General features: G+C 34.1%; 1 protein-coding gene across 3 annotated transcripts in view; it reads right to left on the bottom strand.

Moving 5' to 3' along the window:
• The window catches only part of Tmprss15 (transmembrane serine protease 15), a 127,410-nt gene that overhangs the window by 6,726 nt on the left and 106,671 nt on the right, over positions 1-14,013 (bottom strand). For all 3 annotated transcript variants that reach the window (XM_087213657.1, XM_087213669.1, XM_087213663.1), the window contains 3 exons: positions 5,978-6,159; positions 4,248-4,343; positions 214-353 (listed from right to left, as the gene is read on the bottom strand). In XM_087213657.1, coding sequence (XP_087069783.1) covers positions 214-353; positions 4,248-4,343; positions 5,978-6,159 — 418 coding nt within the window. The remainder of the gene's footprint in view (positions 1-213; positions 354-4,247; positions 4,344-5,977; positions 6,160-14,013) is intronic.

Below are 14,013 nucleotides of genomic sequence, written 5' to 3'. Positions count from 1 at the left end.
TAATGTTTATTCCTAAAAAATAGTTTTGTTTTTAATGCTCAGGTCCTCTGAGGAGGAGTATGCAAATAGGTCAAAAAGCCACCGTTTTATACGAGAAGAGGCGAAGGTAAGGGACCTTGATAATTTCTTTACACCCAATTTTTTGTTAAACAATGAAATCAGTATACAGCAGAGCTTTCTGAAAGTATAAAATGAACAGTTTGACATATTTACCTGACAAGTATCTGTTCCTCCTTCTTCATAGCCTGCACATATCATATTTTGGGTAATATTATACTCTGGCATCTGTTGCTGGCATTTCTCATTTGATAGAAGAGGAACATCAGCTTCTTGCAGGATGTCTGGAGAAAGACCTGCTCAAAATGGATAATGCCCCCAGCAAGTCAGAAGTGATCCATTTGTGTTCTTGAATGAACCACCATCAGTCTTACTTATTCCAACATTTCACTCTCATTAGCAAGTACATTGTGTCTATATAATGGAACTAACTATGAACCTTGCATGTTAAATGACATAATAAAATCCACCTGTGGATTTTACCAAATGGATAACAGCAATGCATATCTTTCTTTCTTCAGGGCTAGTAGGAATGGTGGATTGAAATAAGGTGATCTTTATCTATTTTCAGTAATTTTAAAGTTACAATATTGCTCGTGGAAATAAAGCCTGCCAACACAAAGAGTTCCATTCATAGAAATCAGCACCAACTCAGAAATCCAGAAGTGCCTTTCAGTTGGCACCTGAAGAGGTGCTCCTTCCGGTATAATAGCATTTAGCTTCTTTGTGGTGCTGTGTGGTGAGCAGGTGCTCATTGAGTGGAGGACAAAGCTCCCATGAACTGTGCCCTGGTCTACGGGCAATCAGCCTGTCACCCACATGCAGCTGAGGAGAGAGAAGGCGCTTGTAAGAGTATATTTCCATTCCTTTTTATAAAAGACTCATTCTTTAGAAGTATGAATCTCTGTGTAGTGAAATACTAATCCCAGGAGGTATGAGGAACAAGCAGGTGTTAGTGTCCCTGAAAGGAACATGATAAGTGCTTTCTAATAATTAACAATTCTATTTGATTCCTCAGGCTAAGCAAAAAGTTGGGGTTAAGTTAGTACACTTGACAGTCAGTGTTGTAACAATGTATGTGACCTCATTTTCAGTTTAGTTTAATTCATGCATTAAAAAGACTAAGGAAACAAGTGTGTGTGCGTGTGTGTGTGTGTGTGTGTGTGTGTCTGAGAGAGAAACAGAGACAGAATGAAAGAGAGAGAGATTTAGGTGCAGTGTAACATATATGACTCAATGTGTTGGTAAATGTGTAATCATGGGCTCTCCAGAAAAAAAAAAAAGCCCAATGTATCTTCCTGTTTTGCATGGAGTAAACATTCCCTCTATGACTGCTTTAGAGGTACTAGCGTGACAGTGAAGATGAAGCTGGGAGGAGCACACAAATGGCTATTGCCAGCTGGTGCCAGAGAAGCCAACAGCACAGCGCTGCATGCCTTTCAAAGTTCCAAAGTACTCTTTAAGAAAATAAATTGCAGAGGTCAAAATGGAAGAGAAAATTCAGCACCTCACTGTCATACAACCAATGAAAATCCAGGGTGGCCTGATAAACTTTACTTTTATAATAAAAACCAAGGCCATTTTTGTTCCTTGTCAATGAATAAAAAATGAGTTTGAGTAAATAATAAAACTCATTGGTAAAAGGAAATTTGAAAAATGTGCATATATTTAATATTTATTTTCAACATGACTCGTCACTAGGATAACAAGGAACACACATACACACACAGTTATACATATAAATTTTAGTAAAGTTATTTTTAATTTACTGATTTCCCTAATTTAAACAAAGGACATCACCTCATTTCTTCTTCCTCATGAACAATTTGTTCCTCGTTTTCTTACCTAATTAATACAATACACTTTCAAGTTGGGAAACTGGTATTTCATGAAATTAGTTGATGAAAATTATAAGGCAGCGGTCTTAAAAATCATTAAAATTGTAATCACCTAAGAAGTATTTAAAGATGAGCTGGTCATTTATTCCTAAATGAAATTGATCTCAGATACAGTTTTCTTTTTCCTGGCTCCAATCCACTTTTAGAGACTTCCTTAAGTCATTTAAACAAATATTTTAGTAACAATAAGTACATATGAGCCAAGTTTACTCATAGCTCAAGTTTTTTTTTTTTTTTGTATGGAATAGAGTCTTAAATCTTGTTAGTGCATAATTTATTTTTGGAGTCTACATTGCGGCCATAAAATATCTTTTATTTTAAAGTCTGAAGAAAAAAAAAACCTATCTAGTTGAAAATCATTTTTATTCTTTAAATTTCAAGTTTAATAAATCATGACATTCTTCAAATGAAATAAATACAAGAATATATGATCTTTAACTTTAATACACTTTATGGAGAGCAGACAAGAGGTATTTTCAACAATATAATGCAATTGCTGTGGAGAACTTTTGTCCGAGTCCTCAGGCAAGCACTCTACTTAGAACTTTATGCTTTCTCTGACAAATAGTAAGGATATTTTTCATGTATTTTGATTCTGAAACTCTGTAACTCTCCACAAGATTTTGTGCATTTTCATCCTAAATATACCTAAGACTTTTAAACATTACACCTATAATTTATTATGACTATAGAGGTCGGGTCCTCTTACCAGACTTTCTTTTTCGTCTAATATAATGGAGTGGTCAGAATTTTGTAGATGCGGTACTGTATTAGGAATTCTGTAGTCAATGAGCCTTGGAATTAAACTTACAGGATACGAACTACTGGAATGTTTTTAAAAATTCATGTTTAGAGATATTCTTGTTCACCTCAAAGGCTGAACAGATAAATATATAGAGAGAGAGATTCACATAGCTCTAAATTGTTTAACTTCATTTTTGTTTTTAACTGACACATAAAAGTATGAACATTTCTGGAAGACTGAGGCAAGAGGATTGGAAATTCTAGCCCAGCACTGGTAACTGAGTGACTTAGAAAGACCCTGTCTCAAAAATAAAAATTAAGTAAAGAATAGGGATGTAGCTTAGTGTGAAGGCTCTGGTTTTAATCCTCAGTACCACACACAAAAAGAAAAATGTACATTTTAAAGGAGTACCTTTCTGTTTTTATAAATGTATACATTCTGTAATGTTTAAATCAGGTTAAACATATCTATTGCCTCAAGCATTTATCCATTGTTTTCTGGCAAACACAAAATCTTTTCTCCTAACCTTTCTATATGTACAGCGTATTACTGTTGTCTATAGTCAACCTACTGTGCAGTAGCACACCAGAACTTCTTGCTCCTATTTAATTATAGTTTAGGACCTGTCAAATAATTTCTTATTCCCTATATTAGTGAGATCACGGAGAACTTGTCTTTCCATGTCTGGTTCCATCCATGTTGTCACAAATGATAGGTTTTCATTCTTTCCATAAGAGCTGAATAATGTGTCACTGTATATGAACCACATTTTTGTCATTCATTCCACTGACCAACATATAGGTTTTGTTTTTTTTTTCCATCTTTTTGGCTATTGTGAACTGTGCTGCAGTGGACATGGGAGTGCAGCTGTCTCCCTGACATACAGATCTCATTTCCTTTGGATCCATATCTAGCAATGGAATTGCTGAATCATATTCAGCATGTTTATGTTTGGAAAACATACTATTAAATAATATCAGGAGATCAATGATATATCAATTTATAGTCTTCAATGTAAGATTTATGACATAGTTAATTATGTTGCCAGTAGACAGGTTCAGCATGTTGAAGGTAGGAGGAAATTCATTCTCATTGTAGGGAACTTGAGTGTGTGGCCTTTACATTATAAATAAAGATAAATTTGTTGATTAGGAAAGTGGGACAGATAATAATGTAGCTTTTATTGAGACTTTTTCCTTATACTTTGCCAAAATAAATTTTTAGAACCTTGGATTACACTCATTTCATTAGATGTATCTTTTTCTATTTACCAGTGTTTTTAATGCCAATTTTAAATAGTGAGTTTGAGGGATATTTGAATTCTTCCTTTAAAGGATTATAGTTTTCTAATATACTCTGGAATAAAACACCTTGCAAACATTTTAAAGATATAAAATTATAAATATGCCCCACAAGGCTCTTTGTAAATACTGTAAAATTATTCATTATAGTATGAGTTGAAAAAATGTTGAAAAATGTTCACAGGAGAGTGCAACAGCATATTTCTCTTTATAGACCTTTTCTTTTTTTCAAATGTGATAATTTACCTCCATGTACGAGCCTTCCCCAGCCAGCAATAGAACAATTCCTTCCTGGAAGAAAAACTTGATTTTCCTCTGGTAAACAAATAGGTTGTATATAATCTGAAAAACAAACAAAACAAAGTAATTGCAGGAAAAAATAACAGCAGAAAAATGTGTTTTTAACAAATTTGGAAAACCAATCACCATTTAATCCAAAAATACTGTATTTTGGTTTATTCTGCATGAACAACTTTTAAACATCAGTCTTAGGGGGAAAAGGTATTTTAAAACAATTTTTCTTTGTCAATTTATTAGATGTTCCTCTTGGCTTTTTTGTGTCTTTTACATAATCTGGTAATTACTCTTTTTGGAGTATGAACAATGTCATATTTCTAAAGTTAATAATTTATGTTTAATTTTTAAGTAATCATGATGCTCCAATGAACTAATGCCACTTTTACTGTTTCTTGGGGTCAGTTAAGAGAAACTTGGACAAACTATAATTATTATTATTATTATTATTTGTAATTTTCTCCAGTGCACTTATGGAAGCACTAATATTCATCAGACTCTTAAGCATTCTGCATCAACTTACAAGCTACCTGGTATTCAATAAGCATTCACTACCTGTACAATTCAGGGCAGATACAAAAATTAAGAAGGTACAATTTTTACCTTCAGGGACAGGGCTATACAACTAAACATACTAACAGTCTGCTTTTCATAAGTGCTACAATATATTTATAGCCCAAACTTCGTGAGAACATAGAGACTGCGACACTTTCTCCTGAGCATTGGAAAGGACTTCAGAGTCAAGGTTACAACTGAGTAAAGCCTGTTATGATTTATATCTTGATGTTCCCCAAAGCCTCGTGTATTCATAGGTGGGACTTTGGGGAGGTGACTGGATCATGGCAGGGGGGGCACACTCATCAGTGGATTAGTCTGTTGATGAGATTTTAGCTAAATGAGTTGTTAGGAGGTGAGGCCTGGTCTAAAGAGGAGGGTTACAAGGGGGTGTGTGCTGGAAAGGTCTAGTTCCCTCTCTGGCTCCTTCCTTCTCTTTCTGCTTCCTGATCACCATGAGGTAAGCACCTGTTCTCCACTATGCCCCCTCAGCCCCTCCACTGTGCTGCTTCTCCTCTGGAGCCTGCTGATCCTGCAAGCCAAAATAAACTTCTCCTTCTTTAAGTTGTGTGTGTCTGGTATTGTGTCCCAGTGACAAGAAAATGACTAAGACAGAGCCCTCCAAGATAAAATTCCCTTTCTCTGTTGATTTCTTGCACATTTTCCAGGCACTTGGAGGAAGTCCTTCACTGGCCACTGTAGTAACATTACTGGCTCTCCTTTAAAGCTTTAATTATATGGATAGCCTAAGATACCCTAAGAACACATGTCTCTCTATTTTTCAATTTTTGTCTTACCCTCTCTTTTGTGCTAGATGTACCCACATTCAATTATCTGAGAAACAGAAGCCACGAATAATACCATGACCTATTTTTCAGGGCTACTCCTTTCTTAAAATTATTTTTACCAGTTCACTGGTAAAATGTACTGGTATGGAGGATGCCAAGAATTTTATTCTATTGGTCCTTTCTAGAAAGTTGGATTTTCTTTAATTCCTCCATCCCATTTCAGTTATAATGCAACAAAATATGCATTTTTTATAAACTACTAATGCATTCATACTATTAATATTTCATTATGGTATATTAATTTGAGTAGATAAGAATACTGGAAGCAATTTCTTTTACCTGTATAGTTCACTTTAAATTCAAGATGCATCATGGCAATGTCACTGTCCTTTATCCGTTTATTGTAGTGAGGGTTTATGACAATTTGATCTATCAGCCGAGTTTCTACATGAAGAGAAGTCAGATTTGTGCTGTCATGCAGGCCTAGGATTGCTTTCCACTTAGATGGGTCTAAATTTCTCCTGAAGATTGTAGGAAGAATGAGAAACCCTCAATTAACTTCCAGAAGTTATCCAACATAAAATTTTTAGAACTATGAATTTTCATTCTAGAATGTCTTTATATTTCTCTGAAAATTATTATTTAATTTATTATTTTTAATTGACACACAAATTGGAAGTATTTGGGGGGTACCATATGATATTTTGATATATACACATTGTACAGTATTCAAATCAGGGTAAACATATCTATTTCTTCAAATATTTGTTATTTCTTTTTAGTGAAAACATTTGAAATTATTTCAAATGTTTTTGAAAATGTATACTACAGGTTTTTGAAATATATACTACATCATTGCTATCTGTGGTCACTTACTGTGCAACAGAACACCAGAATTTCTATCTCCTCTCCAACTTAGTACTGACCAACCTTTCTCCTCTCTCTCCTTCCTGCTCTTCTCCCCCCAGCCTCTGGTAACCACTATTCAACTCTTGCCGTCTTTTATGTTTAGATTTCACATATGGTTAATTTTTGCATTTCTGATCAGATCACAGAAGCTTAATTAGTGCAAATCCCTCTGTGTAACTTCTCTTAAGTCATGGCCTGATCTGTATTTCTAGATTGTAATTCTCCTTTTTGGCTGCTTATCATTAGGAATATTATTCAATAATACAGACATTTCCTATCCTCCCTCAACTCTTATTTAACAATTCTAGAATGGACCACCAGACACTTTTACAAGATTTTAAATTAAAATTCTACATTTAGATTAATATAGAGCTAGGGTTGAGAATCTGTGCATCAGATCACATTCCACTGTGGGGATCACAACTTGGTCCAGAGCTGCTCCAGACAATGGTAGCAGGTGGGAGTAATAGAGGGGAGTTTGGAGCATTTGGTCATTTAGGGGTCATTAAATTTACATAGAGTTAAGATCAGCAATGCAATCTCTTAGGATATTTATTTAATAATTTCCATATACAATGTTGGGCCTCAGTAATAGGTGGTAAAGGATAACACTTGTCTAATAATACAGACAAAACTAGTAGTATAATTTGAAAGTGAGCAAGAACTTCTAAATATACCATTGGCCTGTAATATCTTCATGCTGAGATATTATCAATGAAAAGCTGGAATTAAGCCAATTAAGCCATATTCACAATGAAGTCAAAATTCAGTAATTGCAATTACAGGCAATATTGATCCAGTTCTTAATAGTTGCAAATGCCTAGTTTAATGTAGGTTAAAATCCAACTCACCTACAAATGTATAAATGGCAGTAAGTAATTTTCCATCTGTCTATCTTTAAATCTATTTAGTGGTCACATTGTTTCATTTCCCAAATCATCATGTTTCATGTGGCAGTAGTTAATTAGCAAAGGTCATCAAGACTTAAACAGAGGAGGTTGTCCCTGCTGTCAGAGGTTGCTGGCAACTCCTTAAACTGGTCCAGATGCTGGGCCACAAGGACATTGTGAATGGTGCAACACAGGCCCTGTCTATTTGTCAAGAGGCCTTTTTACTCTCCTACATCTAAATCAGAGGATTCAGTGCTTCAGCCTTGCTCGGAACACATAATTTCAGACACTGGCCATTCCCCACTTTAACTGTACCTTGCTTGGGACTCCACAGTCTACCCATACCTATTCTGAGTAGAGTGAAGTTCCATCTGATGTCCAGTCTCTGAACTTCCTTCTCTACCTATCATTTGTTAATTATATTTCCCAAAGCTCAAATGGTCCTAGATTCATTTGATTTACCTGACAGGTAACAGACCACTACATTAAGAATTGTGTACTTGGGGCCGGGGATTTAGCTCAGTGGTTCTGCCACCTGCCCTGCAAATACAAGGAGCCAAGTTTGATCCCCTGTACACCCCCCCAAAAAAAGAACTGTGTATTTTAACATTTAACATTAATTGTGTACTTAACATTTAATTCATATATTTACTGAATATTAACAGTAAATTAATCTTATAATTACTATATCATGTGTTTCTTACTTTGTACTTCCTTATACTTATATATCATATATTGTATTACATTCATTATGCAACTAATATATTACATTAACATTGTACATTTATAATATGAATATATACAATCTATATAAATAATATCAGTCATATTAATAATATAACATTAAAATAATAACACTATTTACTTAGAGTATAATAAAATAATAACACTATTTACTTAGAGTATGACATAATTATACAGATTCTGTTTTAAAGTTAAAAGCTTATATGTTATTTTTTAAAATAAGATTTTTCTTTGTAAGTGTTTTATACACATTAGCCATTAAGAAATACTGCATAGAAGTTCAGACAGGCATATTTAGTGTGTTTAGATTTAAATCAATATTTAATTAAGGGAATTTAGAAAAAGAATATCCAAACTCCCAAATTATGATATACTCCACTTGAGAACTGATAAATTACTCATATGAGAAGCTTGGAGGTAATACTAAGTTTAATCATTATCATTTCCTCTCATTATTTTAAAGTCTTGAGTATGTATCAAATACATGAACTATGAGTTGTGAAGACTAAATATACTTGCTTCAAGTTACTTCTCTAATTAAATTCAATTTACCAAAAGGTTAATCTAATGCAGTTTTGATGGTTTCTAAAATTGTCACTGAGCTGCATGGAAAATAACCTCTTTTTCGTGTTTTATTACTTCAACATCTGTAAGTAGCACCTTTAGGTAAAAGCCCCTCCAACGTGTATCATTTCCATTCCTCTCTCAAATCCTCACAAACCTCCCTGTGTCTGTGAGCTTCACTTCCCCACAAGCCCAACTCCAGCACAAGCACTACTCACATCCTGTGGTAATTTCTGAGCATTTTCTCAACAGAAAACAATGGGAGAATACAGATTTAGCTAACCCTTAAACTTTAACAACCACAAGAAAATTTCTACCATTTGGATTCTTACTTTCCATGTCAGGAGATTATAATGGAAGGTTGGATTACATCTCAAAAATTGTGCTTAGTTTTTCAACCTTATTCTATTCTCCATTTACAATAATTCCTTAAATGACCTTATCCCATGATGCTATGAATTTAAATACAAACAATATGCTGAAAGCTTCCAGATTTATATTTTAATTATTGCTCCCTTAAAATTCAAATTGAATAGTATCAATGATAGAGCCCAAATTTAATCTTTAAATATCAGAACTCTTATTCCACTACAATCCTATTTCTTCCCATTTCCCAACTTTAATCCTTGAAAATAATATTATTCTTGCCTTGTTTTTCTTCTTCTTGTTTTGTAATTCTTCTCTACACCTTACTTCTTACCTCTTTCCACTAGAAAACTTAGATGACTCTATCCACCATAATTACTAATGAGATTCAGCTGTGTGACCATCATCTTTAGCCATGAGCCTAGGGTCACAATTTTCTCTTTCTAACTGGTTTCTACAGTTTGTCTCTGGCTCTTCCCAATATTCTCATTTCCACACAGCAGCCTGATCAGATAAGGTCATTCTCTAAACCTCTAAATGGTCTTTTATTCCATCTAATATGGTGTTCTGACTCCTCGCCAAGTTCTTTCTCTACTTCCAACCTTGGGCCTGTCCCTGTCAATTGCTTTGTGGACAGTGTAACAGGACTTCTTCAGGTTTCTTGGAAGATGCTTACCCTACCCCCACTCCCAGAGCATTAGTGCTTCCTGTTATCTCTGCAGAAATTCATGAACCTTCTTCAATTGTCAGTCTTCCTTCAACTTCCATTGCTTTAATGAGATTTCTCCAACCATCCCATTCAAAATGACTCCCTTGCTCCTGCTGTTCATCCTAATTTTATTTCTTTATCGTGTCATAATAATACCTAAAGAAATAAATACCTAAAGTATTTCTTTGAATGTTTTTCTTATTTAATGTATAATATAAACATTATATGGGCAAGGATTTTGTTGGTTTGTACAGTTCTGTCATCCACAAAACTTAGAATAAGGCTTAGCACAGATTAATGCTCAGTAAATACCATTTGATTAAATAAATATATGGACAAAAGAAGCAACCCAAGCCCAGGAAGTAGTGAACACCAGTAGTGGGCACACATAATTGCTAGGTAAAGAGGGAGGAGCTGTATATCAAGTCATATCAGCACAAGTGATTGCACAAAATAAGGAAAAGAAATGTGATTCAAGATGATGACTTAGTTCTCAAACTGTAGGTATTTTCAAAAATCTGATACTGGGACTTCTAGAACATAATACTTCTGAGTGAACTAGTAATTAAAAGAGATGCTTAAAATAACTGTTATTAAAAATAGTGCAAAGAAAATGGTGTAAAGAAAATGAGATATATAATATGAATCAAAGGAAATTTAAAGACTACATAATTTGAAGAAGATTTTAAACCGGTAAAACCCATGAGAAAGTCATAAATTTTAACTTTCAAAAAGATGACTATTGGCTGAAACTTGAACTAGTTTATAAAAAGAACCAAGACCTATGCTCTAACCAAAAATCAAATGTCACTAAACTAATCTCAAAGTAGCGACTATCTTAAGAAAATACTCTTTTCTTTATTGTAATTCTGGGGATCAGGGCCTTTCTTATGCTAGGCTGATGCTCTAACACTGAGCTACATCTCAACCACTTTTTCTTTTGGATCTGCCAAAATTACTATAATTATGAAATGGTATTATAGTATTCTTGCAACCTGAAGGAGATAAACAGTTTTAGCTTAACTCCCTAAAGCCATAAGACCAAATAGATAAATAGAAAAATCAAACTAAATCCACACTGTTTATATTTCACATACATTTAAGTGGCAAACAAATAATTGTTAAAATATTTTATTTGCCTGTGTTCTGTCCTATTTAAATTGTATGAGACATTCAAAAGAATCTCAATTTTAACCTGTAATTTTAGCATCAATTAAGTAATGTTTTTCTTTGATCAATGCTTGACATTTTGAAAAGTTGGTTTTAAAAGTTTTATTATCTATATCATTATAATAAATTCAGTATACATAGTGGTGTTTATTTTTCACCATGCCCCAAATGCTTCATATATGGAATCATCTATTTAGTAATGTTAATGTCTGTTTCAAGGAATTGTTTCAATAAGAAATGATGTAAACAATGTTATGTACTTGGTTTGCCTTGATGAGCTAAATTAAAGAATGGCAAGAGATTGGCAAGAGGTTCTGTGTGGTTAATTTTATCTTTAATGTGTGTCTATTCAATGAATGTGATCCAGACTTTGAATCTGTATTTCCCACCAAAATGATTCCATAGGGAATCACTTCTGAAAGCAAGGATGGAGATTAATTGGAAAGAGGTATGAAGGAAACCTCTAGATGATGGAAGTGTTTTATATCTTGATAGAAGTGTTGATTTCACAGGTTTCACAGTCCATTTTCAAAATACATCCATTTATACGCTTCAGATTATGCACTTTTCCACTGTCAGCATGAAAAAAGGAATGAAAAATATTTTGAACTCTTGTTGGTAAGTTTGTCTTCCATACAGTATAATTTAGCAATTCTGAAACTACTTTTTATGTTCCAAGACTGAATACAAGCAAATATATATTTTGCAGATATTAGGGCAAAGTTTCTCATTGTTGAAGATAAGAATAACAAGTACAGAAAGAGACATGTTTACAAGATATTCTTAGTATTTTATTCGAACTGGAATTATTTTTAATTTATATGTAAATGAGTATAGCTATATCCACTGAGAGAATTTAGGAAGAAGACATATCAACAGTAGCCATAGTACACAAAATCTTGTTTACTACAATGTAGAAATAACTAAAGTTAGTTCAATGTAATTGGATTTTCTTATACAAGTGCTGACTTGAGGGCTCAGCCAGTGAAAACATATTTGCCAAAAAGCAAAGAAGTTCTCACAGAATAGGAAAATAGCAAAACCAATACAGAAGCAAGCTTGAAAGGTTTACCTAAATAAAACACTTTCTAAAAATTGAGTGTCTTGGGGCCGGGGATTTAGCTCAGTGATTCTGCTCCCTGCCTCACAAGCACAAGGACCTGAGTTCAATCCCCACTGCCAACAAAACAAAACAAAACCAAAAACCAAAACCAAACAAACAAACAAACAAAAAAAGAATGTCTTTTCAAAAATATCAAAGGCAAAAAGAAAGTTAAAAGATTATTTCCAATTAAGAAGATTAAAAATAACTGTAGCATCTAACTGCAATGCACTATGCTGGATTGCTTCCTAAATGGCAAACCAATAAAGGGAATATATGGGAAAGTTAATTGGATAATTAGGTTGCATTAATGTTAAATTTTTATGATTTTCTATGAATATGCCAGAAAATATCCTTGCTCTTAGTAACATAACACTAAAATATTTTAGAGTAAAGGGGCACAATAATCAATTAATGAATAGTTCAGAAAAAATATTTTTCCAGACTTAGAAAGAACAATAAAATATACAGAATAAAATGTAAATAATGGTGAATATGGGTAAAGATATAAGATAATTTCTTGTGCTACTCCTGAAATTTTTGTTCAATTATTAAATTAAATCAATGTAGAAAGTTCAGAAATTATATCTGCTGCATATTATTGTGCAAGACCTGGACACTTTTTTGCAGAGTTTCCTATGGGGGAACTGCAACAAAATAAAATTTGTATTGGTCATTTCTAAGATTCACAGAACGAAAAAGAATTTGACATCTTAATTTTTCCTTACAACCATCCTATGGGATAGACATGCTTATAGTCACCCTACAGATGAGGAATCTAAAACTCAGCCACTAAGCTGTTTCCCTGTTATCACATATAGGGCGAGTCACATATATGAAATCAAAATTCTTTTGTCTGATTCAAAGTCAACCTTGCTCTTTATTCACAATTGAGTTGGCCCACTCTTTTCCATATCCCTCCTTTAAACCCATAGAAAGGTGACAAGTTAATGATAAAGACCAGAACAGGTAGAAGGATATTTAGGATGTTCCAGGAACATCAAGCATTTGCTTTGAGGGTGTTGATAAAGATTAGAGACAGGAGAATTGTTGTCAATTAATCTATTTTACAATCTATGAGCTAAAACAAACACAATGGAAGAGTATGGAGGTTCCTCAAAAAAATGAAAAATAGAAATAGCATGTGATCCACCTATCCTAGTCCTGGGTATATATTCATAGGAAATGAAGTCAGCAGAAAAAGGAGGTTTCTGTGTACCTGTCATGGTTTAGATCTAGAATGCCCCCCCTCCAAAGCCTTGTGTTCAGAGGTGGGGCTTTTGGAAGGTGACTGGCTGTAGGGGCACTATACTCACCAGATTAATCCACTGGTGAGTTCATAATGTGCTGTTAGGAAGTAGGGCCTGGTCAGAGGAGTTGGTCACTGGAGGCATGACTTACAAGGGTTTATCTCCCTTTGCTCTCTGTTCCCTGACTGCTATGAGAAAAGCATCTGTCCTCTCTCTACCACTAGGCTGTTCCTGCTTTTGAGCCAGCTGGTTGTGAACTGACACCTTGAAAACCATGAGTCAAAATGAATCTCTTATAATTCAAGTTTTGGATGTTGGGTATTGTGTCTCAGTGAGGGAATGTGACTAATACCAATGTTTATTGTGGTACTGTTTACAATAGCTGAGATATGGAATCGATATGGGTGCTTGCCAACAGGTGAATGGATAAATAAAATATGGAGTATTATTCAGCCTTAGAAGAATAGAGTTATAGGGAAAATGGAGGGAAATGGAGGACATGATAGTAAGTGAAAAAAGCCAGACTCAGAAAGGCAAATATCCTGTTATTTCTCATATGTGGAAATTTTAAAAGTATAATGTAGAAAACAGACTTTTAGGGACTGAAAAGGGCGGCATGGGATGGGGTAAAAGAAGGGTGTGTGGACATGATCAATGTATGATATATGAAT

This window comes from Heterocephalus glaber, unplaced genomic scaffold, assembly GCF_053883595.1.
Source record: "Heterocephalus glaber isolate CG9 unplaced genomic scaffold, H.glaber_assembly_v1.0 deba00000122, whole genome shotgun sequence".
Taxonomy (NCBI): Eukaryota; Metazoa; Chordata; class Mammalia; order Rodentia; family Bathyergidae; genus Heterocephalus; species Heterocephalus glaber.
Note: the sequence above shows the minus strand (reverse complement) of the source record. Positions and strands in the feature narration are given on the sequence as shown.